Genomic DNA, 15418 nt, shown 5'->3' on the forward strand with positions numbered 1-15418 from the left:
AGCAGCTTCGCTCTTACACACAAAATGTTTAGGTTTGTTTTCTGGAAATCTGGGTGGGAATGAAAAAAGGAAACGCTTAAGGCAGGAGGGGGAGCATCCAGTGCCCGCTGGGAAAGGGAACCCCTGCCCTTGCAGAGGAAGAAAGACCCCTCCCCAACTTGGCAGGAAGATAGACTCCCTCTCCAGCCCACGAGGTGCGTGCGTGTACACACACACACACACACACACACACACACACACACACACACACGACCCCGAGAGGAAGGAAGCCTCCCACTCCCACCCCCCCCCCAAACCGCAAGGGCACACTTGGGCAGTGCCCAGGGGCCTCCAGGAAGTAAACAAGGCTGGGGTGTTTTACGCATGCGCTCTGGAGCTGAGCTGGGCGGCCACACTCCCTTCGCTGGTGATGGAAGGCCGACTCTGGGCAGGGGCTTCCAGATGTGAAATGCTAACAGGCTCTCATGGCTTGAACTGAACAGGAAATATTTTTCCAAAGCCAAAAGAATGTAATCTTTTCAGTACAATGTAAAATGCTTTTATGAAAAAGGCACACAGTTGAAATGATAATTCATTGCAGACTGTAAAGAAAATGAAATCCCCAAACGAGCCCCCAATTTAAGAATTCCCTTTAAGCATATGTTTGCTGTAGTCACCAGAACAACAACAAAGTGGTACCTCTTAAAGCCTATTTCTAGGGAAAATACTTAAATCATTCAGGATTTTTGTACCAAAGCTCCAGTTCCCAGGGCGGCATGAATGGCGTCCCACCAAGCCACTGCCTGTCACCCACTGCCCATCAGCCACAGCCACTACTGGGTCAGCCACTGCTGCTCAGTCCGGAAAAGCCTAATGCTCTAGGGCTTTCCCAGCACTTTTTTGGTCCTTCTGATATAAACAGCAATGCCAATTAATGAACACCCTGAAAGAGGTCAATGCTCGGCCCTTAGCCACTCATTCAGTATCACTTGCAGAATACTCTCTCCGAACACTACCTCACCACAAAGATGACCAAAGTTCTTTCATTTTAGCAAAGTGAGATTTTTCTCATATGGGACTATGAGTATGAGAAACATTAATAGATATTTTAAATTTTACTAGCCCTGCTCTTAAGAATTCTGACCTCAGTGAAAGCTCTATCTATCCATCAGTTAACTACAAGGCATTATGTCACTGGAAAAGCTGACTGTAATCGCTTGATTTTTTTTTTTTTTTTTTGGTAGTCATGTGGGTTGTCATTCTTGAATTACAGTTAAGAACAACTCTTGCTCATAACGTGAAAAAAATTTCAAGGACACAAAATTATAAGGTAGTATTCTACTTTTATTTTTCAAGAATGGTTAAGGGTGGATATTCCTAATATAGATTTTTTTTTTTTTTTTTTTTTTTTTTTTTTTTGCTTTTCTTTACTTTTCACACCAGTGGTCTGCTTTTCCCTCACAAATCAATTTTCTTCTGAAAGGAACTTATAAGAAAGAATCCATATTATAGAAAAAACTGCCAAAGGGGATTGAGTGACTAATTTGGGACTTAGCAGGAAACATGGAGACTAGTTTGTAATCAGAGAAAGGAGGGCACCAGGAGATACCAAGTCCTTTTGCAAGAAGTGTCTGTGGCGTTCTGAACCCAGGTGTCCTACACACCCAAGCCTGTGAGGGCAGCACCTAAAGCGAGAAGATTCCCAAATGCTACCTCAGGTGCTCAGAATTCAGGACCAGGAATTCATGAGGCTTCCCGATGTCTAGTGAAACATGTTTTACTGCACAGGGCAATCCCAGAGCTGTGTGTCTTCGAGCTGTATGCTTTAGAATTCCATACTCATGGGGCACCTGGGTGGCTCAATTGGTTGGGCATCTGCCTTCGACTCAGATGATGATCTCAGGGTCCTGGGATTGAGCCCCGCATCAGGCTCCTTGCTGGGTGGGGAGCCTGCTTCTCCCTCTCCCTCTGCTCCTCCCGCTCCGGGTTGTGCTCTCTCTCTCTCTCAAATAAATAAATAAAATCTCTAAAAAAAATTCCATAATCACAAATGCAACCTTCATTTTGAGTCTCCAAAGCTTTCACCCCAGGATGCCTTCAAACTGGGAACCACTTTTAACTTAAAGGATTATGTTTATTGAGAAAAAAGAAAAAAAAAAAAGAGGGCTGTTGCATATACAGGTATCCCCCGCTTTCCAGAAGTTCCCGTGACACTGCTTCGCTTTTATGAAAGAGCTCCCTGTTTCCACTAACTGAAGAAATCCAATGAGGACTTTTGCTTTGATGATAAAAGGTGAAAAGAAAAAAGAGTGTTCCGCGTCGGTTCTGCAGTGAACCCTTATAGACACACTGCACGGCTGAGCAGTGAACGTGTGGTCCCGACAAGCTCCTTCTCCAGGAACATCACCCATCCAGCTGAGCTCCCAGAACTCTGAACAGTGTCTGGGAGCATCTGCCCTTTATCTTGATTTATGTTCTGTATCCCTTAGCAAGACACATCCTAAGGTACCAGAAAAGTCTAAGACAGGCTAGTTGTGGGTCTAGGCATGCCAAAAAATGTTTCCGTATACGTTAATGGTAACTGATTCTTCTCTTCACAGGGCTCCAGCTTACAAGAGGTTTCATAGGAACGCTCTACTTCCAGACAGTGGGGGAAACCGGTCATGAGAAATACCTACAGTTGTGCGAAACGCTGCCTGACATATACTTCCTATCAAAGAATCTAAGTCTGTGCAGCCAGCACGATGACCCTCCTCGTGCCGTTCTTCTAGCCTTTTCCCCAATGCATGCTATGGAACATTAGCTCCATCAGACAGGCTGTGAACCAGGCTTCCATGCCAGCAGGCTTAGGAGGTCTGCTGTGGCACTTAGGGGCGCCGGGGTGGCTCAGTCGGTTAAGCATCTGACTCCTTGATTTCGGCTCCGGTCATGATCTCAGAGTTTTGGAATCAAGCCCCATATCGGGTTCTGCACTCAAGCAGGGAGTCTGCTTGAGATTCTCTCTCTCCTTCTCCCTCTGCCCCACCCCGCCCTGCACGCTCCCACTCTCTCTAAAATAAATAAAATCTCATATAAAAAATTTTTAAAAAAGGTCTGCTGTGGCACCTAGAACTCACTCCTGGGAGTTCCACATGCCTATCACCAAGTGGGACGTTTAGAAATCCTAAAGCAGTGGCGTGGGCTTAATCCAGCATTTATTTCCCAAATGCACTTAACCAAGGACCCCTTGTCCTGGAACACTGACAGACGACAAGCACACCTTAGCGAAGAGGGTCTTGAAGTAACATCAGGACAGGAGCAAGCATCACTCTCAGACACGCAGCAAAGGTGCAAATGCCTGGAACCCAACGGCCCACCCAGCAAGGGGGCCACCGTGTCAGCAGAGCGACTGCCTACAGCAAGAAGCAGAAAACAGAAGGTGAAGCAAACGCACCCTTGGTTATTTTTGTTGGTTTTGAAGAGCATCTGATTGCCAAAATATTCTTAGCAAAGAATTGAAAAAAAAAAGTTGGAAGACAGAATGTAGAATATGTTAGAATTTTTCGAGCAGATGAGCAAACTTGTCAGGGAACGGAGGCACGCTGGGGAAAGGTCTGCAGGTGGTGGCGGGAAGGTTTCGTTCCCCAGTAATTGACAGGGAGCCTGACGCTCTGTTATCACATATTTAGTATTGGCCCACTTGCAGCTTGTCATTGCCTTGGCTGAGAATAAATCACTTGTCCCAAATCTAAGATGGTAAAATATGCGGATGACTTTATGTGCCACCCACACAAAGGTTTATGTAATCCTAATTGCTTCTAATATGAAGGTCTCGTAATCCGAGCATTGGTGCCTCTTACTTTCAGGCAAACGCTATGAACATAAAACTATTTTCCCCCCTGCATCATTTAAAAGGATATGAGGTGGGAATGAAACATATTGTTCCTTTTGCATGCAAAGAGGTGTCACACTGGGGGACAAGTGTGAAGGTATGTTTGGGGCAGACAGGACGAAACAGCATCTCACATAGATGCTTCCTTAGGAATGGTAACAGAAGAGGGGCTCTCACTCGGACACCTGCAGGAAACTCAGGCTTCCCTCATCCCCGAACCCAAGCCACTTTATGCCATGTGGTCCTCACCACAGTGCCACATTTGTCTAAACTTTACTGAGAAGGAAGAAGGCTCTGGCACATGCTCAGGAGAACGCAGAAAGCCTGACTCTTCGTATCCTGAGCGTAACTGATCAAGAACTTGTTGAAAAAAAAAAAGAAAAAAATACCGAGCCCCAGTGTCAGTAACACCACCATTAACACATGGTGGCCCCAGAGCTGATGGGGAAATGCTGCGGGGAGCAACCATCCAGAGAGGAACCAGAGCCCTAAACCACACAGCACGCAACGAGAGGAAGAAAAATAACTCTTCATCAACGTAAGGCTTTTTTACCCATTACTCACAGAATCGCATTTTCAGAACTTACCTAAAAATCGTGGCTATTAATGGATTTCACAAACCTTCCTCCAGAAATCATATCCCTATATGTTCATCGATTACACTGTAAACAATAATACCTCCGAAGAGGAGCAAAAAAAAAAGAAAAAAAAAATCGGTTTCTATTTGGCATGCCCAGCCCTGTGCAAAGCAACAAAGCGAGCTGAAAATAGACCAGTGCTTCCTCTGCACAAGCCGGTTCTAGATTAACCTGTACACGCTGCATAGCCCTGAGACTCACCACCCAGACTACCATGCAAGGAGAATGGATGGCAACGAATGGGTTTTGCTTAAACCTAAAGAATTATTTACTTAGGGAGAAGGCAGTTTCTCCCCAGTTACCAGAAATGTATCGAGGTAGCTACATCTTTATAAGTGCACTGGACTCTTTTGTGTAGAACTAGAAAGTAGTTGAAGAGGTACAAGCCAAATAATGACTACTTGCGTCAAACTCAGTACCAGCTCCGTTTTAAATTGAAATTTTTTTAAAAAAAGCAATACTCTGCCTTCTGTGGATAAAGTTTCTAAAGTACTGGCAGAGTGGGGCGCCTGGCTGGCTCAGTCGCAAGAGCACGCGACTCTTGATCTTGGGATCGTGAGTTCGAGCCCCGCGTTGGGCATAGAGATTACTTTAAACAATAAAAACTAAATTTAGGGGTGCCGGGGTGGCACAGCGGTTAAGCGTCTGCCTTCGGCTCAGGGCGTGATCCCGGCGTTCTGGGATCGAGCCCCATATCAGGCTCCTCCGCTATGAGCCTGCTTCTTCCTCTCCCACTCCCCCTGCTTGTGCTCCCTCTCTCGCTGGCTGTCTCTCTCTCTGTCCAATAAATAAATAAAATCTTTAAAAAAAAAACCTAAATTTAAAGAAAAGCACTAGCGGGGAGAAAAAGTATTTGAATATTAATGATAAGTTCTCACATCAAAATACACCCTTTTACACCTTACATTCATGGAGTGTTTTCCAATTTACAAAGGGCTTTCATCCAAGTCCTTGCTTGTTTAAAACTTACATCAACGCTTTGATGTCAATAAAGCACACAAAGCACTAACCCCCATTTTTCAGATGTGGAAACAGAAGTCCGAAGACAGAAAATTAGTAGTAGGGCTGGACTCAAATGCAGATCTTAAGATTTCCAGCACAGCCTTTACCAACGCCCCTGCTTGTTAATTTGTATCATGTCAAGAGCACCAAATGGCAGCTGGTACTCAGCACAGCACTGCTTAAAATACCCTTTTAAGGCTGAAGAATATTACATTATATAATATGTGTGTCTGTGTGTCTGTGTGTGTGTGTGTGTGTGCATTTGTGTGTAAAATGCCATTTTGTTTATCCGTTCATCCATTGTTGGGCACTTGGGCTGCTTTCATTTTTTGGCTACTGCAAAGAACGCAGCAATGACCATGGATTTACAATATTTCTTTCAGTCCCTGCTTTCCCTTCTTTTCAGGTATGTATACCCCGAACTAGAACGGTAGTTCTATGTTTAATTTTTTAAGGACCTACCACACTGTTTTTCACAGTGGCTGCACCATTTTACATGCCCACCATTTTACATGCCCACCAAAAGTGCATGAGAGTTCCAATTTCCCCCCATTCTCGCCAACGCTTGTTACTTTCGGGGTTTTGTGGGGGTTTTTGATAACAGCCGTTCTAACGGGTGTGGTATTCATTATGGTTTTAATTTGCGTTTCCCTAATGATTATGACGTTAAGCAGCACCCTTTCATGTGCTTGCTGGCCATCTGCATATCTCCTTTGCAGAAAGGTCCATTCGAGTCTTTTGAAAATTATCGCCATACTTTTGACCATGTACTTTGAACACCTTGTGAGAAGTAAAAGGCATGAATTCATAAGGGGTTAAAAGACAAGGCTGGTGTGGCCTAAGTAGGCCCCGTGCAGAGGATACATTCGCATGACCTGTATCCCAGGGCGATGAGGCCCACCTCTGCCCGCTGTCCAGCTGAGCCACACTCCGCACAAAGACAGCAGTGGCTGGGAGGTGGCTGAAGCCAAAAGAGGACAGGCTGAGTGTGCACTGTCATTCGGTAAGCCATTTTAATGTCTAGAGGGAAAAAAAGCTTCTACCTGTTTTTTAAAATAATAATAATATAGTAACACCCCGAAGCTTCTACGACACCTGCTCCCAGGGTCCCTACCCAAGGGTGACATCAGCTTAGAACCAGGTCTTCCTGATAGCCCAGGGTCCTAGGAAGAGTTCTAATCAGACCCAGGTCACATTCAATACCAACCCCACAGCCGAGGTTTGCAAAATTTTCTCCTATGAAGCTATGTTAAAATGTATAACATAAAACACCATGGCCATCATTTAGGGATGGCAGGCAATCACCAGAGAAAAAGCAGCAACAGTCTCTGCACTTATCTTACAGCCTGGTCGGGGAGACACAAGAACAGTTAAACAGCCCCACGGCATGGCAGAAGAACGGAGGGGGAGACAGGAGACAGGATGATTAAGGAAGTTCGATCTGGAGGCAACCTTTAAGCAGAGGACTGAAGAATAAAATGTCAGCCCAGTGCAGAGCAGGGGCAAGGGCCCCCCAGACGTGCAAGAGGAAGAAAGGAGCAGAGGGATTCCAAGAGCTGAAGGTCAGCCAGTGTGGCTGCAGCGTGACTGGCCAGGGGAAGAAGGGCAGGAATCACAGGAAGCAGGAAGGCAGAAGCCAACGTTACAGGACCCTGGCCTTGTTCCTGACTTCAGGTTTCAAGGAAAATGCAAGAGGAGGCTGCTGAAACGTCCCCAACAGGGCGTGATAGCTGGAGTGTGAGTTTACTGCTTCTTCCAGAACGCAACGCAGTAAGAAACCAAACCAGAGGCAATGCAGGTTGAGGGAGCCAATGACAATGGCTTGGATCGGTGATGGCAGTGGAGATACAAGAAAGAGATGGCAGATGTGAGCCAGATGTGCGGAAGACATGGCAGAACTGTGGGATGAGGGGCCAAGGTGACCTTCTCCTCTAACCCCTCCCCTCTACATAAGTCATTAAATTCTACAGGGAGCTTTCAATTTGTGGCAGATTTATAAACTAACATTAGAAGCAGTCTGAGTCTGCTAAGATCCTAGTTCTTTCCAAACGGGAAACTGATGAACCTACCAACAGAAAGAATAAGATGTACATTATTCTAAAATACGAAGTATTTTCCTTAAGGTATTGTGAAATGAGCCCATCTGAAAAGATAGACAAAAGGATCCCACCCTGTCAGGTCTCCCCAATACTGAGCCATACAGGCCATGAAGTTTGAGCAGGAGGGAAGGGCACCAGCTCGGGGTCACTCAGACCTGATTTCAAAAATCTCTGAACATGGGCAACCCTCTCAGATGCCCTCCCTCTTTGCAAGCTTTGTACTATCACTCAATAAACTTAACTATTGCTCAAAAAAAAAAAATCTGAACATAAGATGAAATAAACAGCCACAATAGGGTCAGCACAAACTAAATCAGACCCACAAAGATGTAGATGTTGAAATTATCTAGTATAGAAGTAATGTAAATATGACGTAGTAACGCATAGTAGTAATGAAGAAGTAAATACGACTAAAGAAATTTAAATAGGAAATGTAAAGAGCCAAAATTATTGGTTGGCCAATAAGATTCTAGAAGAAAAAAAAAACAGAACTTCTGGAAATGAATGTCTTAAATAGCTGATGAACTGGAAAATGTATCTGAAGAAATTACGCAGAATGCAGCACAGAAAGACACAGGTGTAAAATACGATAGGCGGGTTAAGAAAGAGGCTAAGTAGAATAACAAGGTCCAGTAACAATCTTAACTTAGGTTCTAGAAGGAGAAAACAGGATGAAGAAGAGTCAACATTTGAAGAAATGATTGAAATTTTTCCATAATTAATGAAAGATACCTACCCTCAGATATTAGAATCCCAAACAATCCCCAAAGCAGGAAAAAATAAAAAGAAAAATCCCCACCTAGACACACTGTGGTCAATCTGCAAAACAACAAACACAAAAATAGGACCATAAAAGCAGCCAGAAGACAAAGACAGATCCTCCAGGGGAATGCCAAGTAGACCAACAGCGGCCTTCTCCGCCGCAACTATAGCAGCCAGATGACAATGGAAGAGCATGTTTGAAGGACAGCAGGAAAATAACTTTCATTCTCCACTAGCAAAAGTAACTTCAAGAACATGGGCAAATAAAGAAACGTTTAGAAAAACAAAACCTGAGGGAGTTTGCAACAAGAAAATCCTCACTAAAGTTGTTTCTAGAGAATTCACAATCAGGAGAAAGGAAAATAACTCAAGAGGAAGTTATAATTGAAGGAATGGGAGCAGGGGCACTGGGGTGGCTCAGTCAGTTAAGCATCTGCCTTCAGCACAGGTCATGATCTCAGGGTCCTGGGATCGAGCCCCACATCCAGCTCCCTGCTGGGGGGGGGGCTGCTTCTCCCTCTCTGTCTGCCCCTCTTAACCCCCTCCACCCCCCCACTCATGCTCACTCTCTAATTAAAAAAAAAAAAAAAAGGAATGGGAGCAAAGAAAATAATAAACATGCAGATAAAATCCAAACCAGTGCTGACCATATGAAACAAAACTGGAGGAAAATTAAAAATCATCATAGGGGCGCCTGGGTGGCACAGCGGTTAAGCGTCTGCCTTCGGCTCAGGGCGTGATCCCGGCATTATGGGATCGAGCCCCACGTCAGGCTCCTCCGCTATGAGCCTGCTTCTTTCTCTCCCACTCCCCCTGCTTATGTTCCCTCTCTCGCTGGCTGTCTCTATCTCTGTCTAATAAATAAATAAAATCTTTAAAAAAAATAAAAAATAAAAAAATAAAAATAAAAATCATCATAGAACATAGGTGCTCGTAACAACAGCACATAAACTGGAAAGGGTAAGTGGAATGAAAGCACTATAAGCCTTTAGATGATTCCAGAGAAGGCTTAAAATTCATTAATTTCAGAACTAGAATTAACATGCATACTAAAATTTCTACATGAGCCCCCAAAGGAATAGAAACTTAAGTATCCTATTTCAAAATAGGAGAGAGAAAAAATAGAATCAGGGTAAGGGTTGGGGTGGGGGATCTCAGCATAAAAGACATGAAAACAAGATGATTTGTTGATATTCATATTTCATTGTTATGATTAAAAACAGATATTCATCAACAAGTAACTACACTGTGCTTTAGCAGGACACATTTTGTTTCATTACCCCAAATACTTCTCAAATATTTTGTTTCGTTACCCCAAATATTTCTTAATATTTTAATATTTCTTTTTTTATTATTTTTTCTTTTTTTTTCTTTTTTTTTTTTTTTAAGATTTTATTTATTTGTCAGAGACAGCCAGTGAGAGAGGGAACACAAGCAGGGGGAGTGGGAGAGGAAGAAGCAAGCTCCTAGCAGAGGAGCCTGATGTGGGGCTCGATCCCAGAACGCCGGGATCACGCCCTGAGCCAAAGGCAGATGCTTAACGACTGTGCCACCCAGACGCCCCCTCTTTTTTTTTTTAAAGATTTTATTTATTTATTCGACAGAGATAGAAACAGCCAGTGAGAGAGGGAACACAAGCAGGGGGAGTGGGAGAGGAAGAAGCAGGCTCATAGCGGAAGAGCCTGATGTGGGGCTCGATCCCATAACGCCGGGATCACGCCCTGAGCCGAAGGCAGACGCTTAACCACTGTACCACCCAGGCGCCCCTTAATATTTTAATATTTCTATTCAGTGTTCGTGTAGTAAGAAAAAACACAAAGCAGTACCTTTCCTCCTGTATAGCTGAAAACAGTTTTTTTCCAAAATGTTCTAAGAACCCAAATGTAGTCAGTACACATACCTTACAGAAAGCATTTGTTGGAAGACATAAAGGTCAAAACGAACCGCCAACTATCATTCGCTGTTTGGGCATTAGACCCCTCCACCTGCATACATACACGCTCAGCACCAACGCACGAAGCAGCAGTGTAACAGAAGAGATCCGGACAGGGACGGCACTGCCACAGGCAGGTTTACGCCATGCGGAAGTCTACACATCAACTTCTCAAGCTCGTACCACTGAATGAAATATCCAGGGACTCCGATGAGGGTTTATTTCAGCAGAATGCAATGAAGACATGAACACAGCTTTCTCTCTCTCTCAACAGAATTCAAGAGTAGTGGTTAGAAACTTGGTTTCCAAGAAAAACACATTTATCTTAATTTCTGCAAGTCAAGGAAACCGAGCGCACTAGAAGAGTTTTGGGGCCTTGGGAGCCCCCAATATACGCAGGTACGGGAGCTCCCCCCCTCGGCCCTCCTCTGGGCCCCCCCAGCCCTTGCCTCAGCTCGGTCCTGGTGGCCCTGTAGTTGTCCTACTTTGGAGGAGCAAAGAAGCACAGGGAAATGTTTCTATGCCTGGACAGACAATAGGTACTGGGTTAAGTAGGAAATGAGGCCATAGCCCTGGCATGGGGAATGCAAAGGGTTTGATGTGAGAGAGCTCCCAGGGGGCCAGAGTGGGGTGGGAACAGCAGGCCTGGATGTCAACGGACAGTGGCCTCTGGATTCACACACGCTGTGTGTCCTACCCCCGGCCCAAGCTTGCTGATCGCAGGCCTTGGAAAAGAAAACCCACAACAGAGGATGGGTGAACTAAAAGGCATGGAATTTCCAAACCACAGCTGTTACATCCTAATGAGCCTTATTCAAAGGCCCCAACTCTCAGTTGCCACTGACAGTCAGTCTTAACTGCCACCCCCTCGCCCCCTTGCAACCCAGCAACCCTGACTTTAAAAGTCATATGATACCGGGGGCATCTGACCAACGAATGTGCTTTAATTTTACCCTGAATTTTCTTTCTATACCACACGACACAGCAGAAAACACAGTCATTTTCTACAATCCTCTGTTTGGCATTTCCCAAGGCTGAGCGACAAATAAGAATGTCATCAGAGGAGCCAGGAGCCAACTGCTGCCAGGAACCCAGCTAAGGCCAGTCAGCCGGTCAGCAGACTAGGGTTCCAAAGGTCAGAAAGACAACACCTCAGTGCCCACTGCCCTCCCACCACCCAGCCCGAGTCCTGGCCACTCGATCATTCACTCCATCCTGCCAAGACATGGCAGGAGGTCAGAACACCAGCCACTTCTGGTCTGGCTTCGGGCAGTGGAGAGCCCCACTGAACACAGACATAACACAGCCCTTGTTCAGAACTGCAGGCGAGTGAGAACGATCTCTAGCATGGCTATCATTATATGGCAAGGATATGGCTGGGGTGGGGGGCAGGTAACATGAAATGCCCAAGGCTTCAGGAGGACCTACTCAGGACTGTGTCTTCCAGGACAAGCAGGACCCTGGAAAGATATTCCAAGGGATACACTGACCAGCGTGCTGTCCAGGGACACTCTACCCCAGGGATGGCAGGCCAGCCTGTATCACCCCATATCCTGATACCTCCGATCTGCAGAAAATTCCCCAGTAATCCTACAACCACACAACCAACAAAAGCTTTCACCGGCTCCTAGGGGAAATGGTTTCTCCATTCAAAGCTCATGCAGCTCCTGCTATGTGCGAGGTACGAGCAAGGTACTAGAGAGGAAAGATCCAGGAAGGTCCTGCCCTCAGAGAGATTACAGTCTGATTGGGTGGGAAGTAACTGACAAACTTCACGGCCAAGTGGATTTTTAGAGACCATCCCATTCTTTCCCTTCCTTCCTGATGAGGGGATGGAGATTTGTCAAGGGCCAGGAAATCACTTAGTGACAATGACACAAGTCCCAGTGGCCAGCCCCACCCCCTGCCCACTGGCCTCAATAAGGCCCTGCTTCCAGAAACTCAGACTTGCCACATCCTCTATGGGGGCCCTTCTATACCTTGACCTAGAGAAGATCTCAAATGGCTGATTGATATTTGATTTCTGTTTTTTAAATTTTATGTTCACATGAGGTCCTCCCTGAGGAAGGAGGCCACTTAAGGACTGGCTCTCTCAGCACTGGGCCCGGCCAGGGGCTTCTTTTCTTTCTGGTCTCTCCTCCTCCGCTCATAATCTCAGAACTTCTCCCTCTCTGAGCCTTCAGACTGTGCCCTCAGCTCCTCTCCTTCTCCCATTTCCCAGGGGACACCCTCACCAGGCCTCCAGGGGTCCCCAACAGAACTCAGGGCACACACTACTGGCCTTTCTAGATTCTTCCCACACTCCAGAGTTAGTGTTTCTGACTAACTCTTCAGTATCTCCAACGAGAGGCATGTTCTGGAACATTCTGAAATCACGACATCTAGATTGCTTCATGGTTTCCCCCTCCAAAAACTGGTTCCTTCACTGGCATCACCATTGTCCCTGTTCCCTCGACCCAAGCTTCAGAGTCAATCCATCCTTCAGTCTTCCTTGCTGCTAGCTTTCCTGGCTATGAAGCTCTGCCTGATTACCAGCGCAAACTGTCCACACCCAACTTCTCTTAACTGCAACACTAAACTGACAACAGACAATTCTCACAAATGCTTCAATGTGGGGCATAAACAGAAGGGATGGGGGCAAAACAAACAGCGCTCTTGGAAGAGACCCTAAATTTTACTCTGGGCCCAGCAGTCGGCTGTGATGAACCCAGGGTCTCGTGTAACTCTCCCAGGGTAGGTCAAGTCCTTATGTTACAGATGAGGGAAATTCAAGGTGAAGGAAGAGGGGAGTGGAGTATGGAACTAGACCACGTGTGACTTTCCTTTTCCTCTCCAGGACGCTCCCAGCTAAAATGACAGCAACAGGTGGGCTGCTGGAGCTTAAGAAAGTCTTCAGCATCAGAGAAATTAAAAACACATACAAACTCTGAGAGAGAGAGAGAGTGTGTGTGAGTGAGTGAGTGTGTGTGTGTGTGTGTGTGTGTGTGTTTAGCCCTGGGGCATGTCTGGAATTACTGGGGGTAGCTCAGAGCCCCACTATGATAGAACCCCCCAACCGGACATCCCAATATTGAGGAGGCCCATCCAGACACAGACAGAACTCCCACGGAAATGTCACCTGCCCTTTCCCTACATGTTAGGGCTAAAGTGGTGACCGGGACACAGCCTTATCCGAAAGCATAATTCCTAGTTTAATGTTTCCTTGCGAAAGGAAAAAGGATTCCGGCATAGACATGATTTGTCCAAGCCCTTTTTGGAAACGGGCTATCCAAGCTCAGGCAATGGTTCAGCTACATACAAGTCCCACCCATTAGGCTCGAGCACATGTGGAAATGATTAACGTGGAGCCGCCATGTGTCCTCTGGTCCATCAGCAACCATGAAAGCCACAGCAAACGCTGAAAGAAATACAGGAAAATCCTTAAACCGGTTAAGCCAACTACACTTTTCCAGAAGATGAAGTTACCATGACTTTTCCCATGAAAAAGAAAAACTGGGTAGGATAAGCACAGCTCGAAGACCACAGCTGGGAGAACTCTCTGACCCATGGTACCACTCAGAGGAGGAGGGGAAGGAGAAGGTACGGATGGAGCAACTCTGTGCCCACTAAGTGTTGAAGGTCAAGGAGATACAGGTCTGTACAGTAAGCCCCTAGGTGGGCAAAGTCCTCTCCATCTTGCGGATGTGTTGGAGGAGATCAGAAGAGCAAGCCGTTTGTGTTTCTTGACCCAGTTCTCAAGCAAACTGGCAGCTGCGCTCCCTAACCACAACCATGGCGATGAACTTTCCAGAAAGGACCACAGGGGGGAAAAAGATTAAAAACGAAACAGTATCATCCCCCTCTCTAAAAACGGAGAGAAACCATTTCTCAGTCTCTAGACCAATGACAACTTTCACAAGGAATGGAAAATTCATACAATGGGTTAGTGGCCACCTTCTCTCCTTAGCTCACTCGAAATCTGGGATAAACAACTCAAAGTCACAGCTTTTAAATGCAGGCCATGAAAACCAGTCTTTTGCCGCGGTTGGCTTCCAATAAAAGGCCTCCGTAAGACTGATTTTTTTTTTCCTTACAGAAATGTGTGGCGGGAGAAAGCGTCCGGTCTGGGGGTGGATTGCACGTGGGGGCAGGGCCGGTCAACCGTGGCCGCGCGCCATGTGGCCTGGACGTGCAGGGGACCAGAGTTTGAGAGGTACCGGCCGCGGGGCCCTTCCAGCTGCGGGTCCCCGCAAGAGGAAGCAGATGCAGGGGGCCAAGAGACATTTTCTCAGCATCCAACACCCGACGCCGGCTCCCTTGCAAACACTCCTTTTGCGCCACTGGCGGCCACCCCGTTGGGGACGTGTTCCAGGTGCTTCAGAGTCAGAAGTGGCACCGTTTTGCCTGGTTCTCCAGAGACAGAACCCGGCAGGGCTTCTCCTGGGGCTCGCGGGAGGAGAGGGGCTGGGAGGGTAGCCGTGGGGCGCGCCCTCAAATCCAGAGTCCCCCGCTGGCCTGGGGGCCGCGCGCCCGTCGCGCCAGGTGCCCGGGGACAAAACATGCCGTCCCAGAAGCCGGGAAGGGGGTGGCGGGGGCAGAGGCGCCCGCTGTAACCCGAGCTGCTATCCTGACTTCTCCCCCACCGTGCGGTTCCCATTTCACAGACAGGGCCACCAAGGCTATGGGAAGGCGGTGAGCTCGCCGCCAAGCCCGAGTCAGCCGTCTGGACGCCGGGTGGCCCCGGAGACACGCGGGAGAAGCGTGGCCCTGGCCGTGACCCTTCCAGGACTGACCCCTCCCGGGGGTGAGCGCCGCAGCCCCATCGCCTCGCAGCCGACGTCCCGGGCCCCCCGCCCTACTCGTTCCCCGGCGGCGACAGGTGCGCGGCTTGTGGCGCCCTGGCGCCGACGCCGGGGAAAGTTTCCCGGCCGCGGCGCGCTGTTTACGGTCTCGTTTTGCAGCGCCGGGGCCCGGAGCTCTCAGGCCAGCCCAGCCATTGAAACCCGACACGCGGGGAGGGGCCAGCGCGGCGGCCAGCGGGGGAGGCGAGCGGGCTCCGGGCCCGGCCGGCCGCGGCTCCCTTACCTGCGGCTCCGCGAGCGGCCTCAGCCTCCATGCTCGGCTCCGGCCGAGCCCCGTTTCCCCTCCCCGCCTC

General features: G+C 47.5%; 1 protein-coding gene across 3 annotated transcripts in view; it reads right to left on the reverse strand.

Annotated features, from left to right (window-relative positions):
- Positions 1-15418, reverse strand: part of LOC123790800 (protein FAM169B-like) — a 352586-nt gene extending 337168 nt beyond the window's left edge. For all 3 annotated transcript variants that reach the window (XM_087856692.1, XM_045795420.2, XM_045795418.2), the window contains exon 1: positions 15349-15418. In XM_087856692.1, coding sequence (XP_087712818.1) covers positions 15349-15379 — 31 coding nt within the window. In that variant the 5' untranslated portion in view covers positions 15380-15418. The remainder of the gene's footprint in view (positions 1-15348) is intronic.

Source organism: Ursus americanus, chromosome 28 (genome assembly GCF_024610735.1).
Source record: "Ursus americanus isolate L20-20 chromosome 28, mUrsAme1.1.p, whole genome shotgun sequence".
NCBI classification, from domain to species: Eukaryota; Metazoa; Chordata; class Mammalia; order Carnivora; family Ursidae; genus Ursus; species Ursus americanus.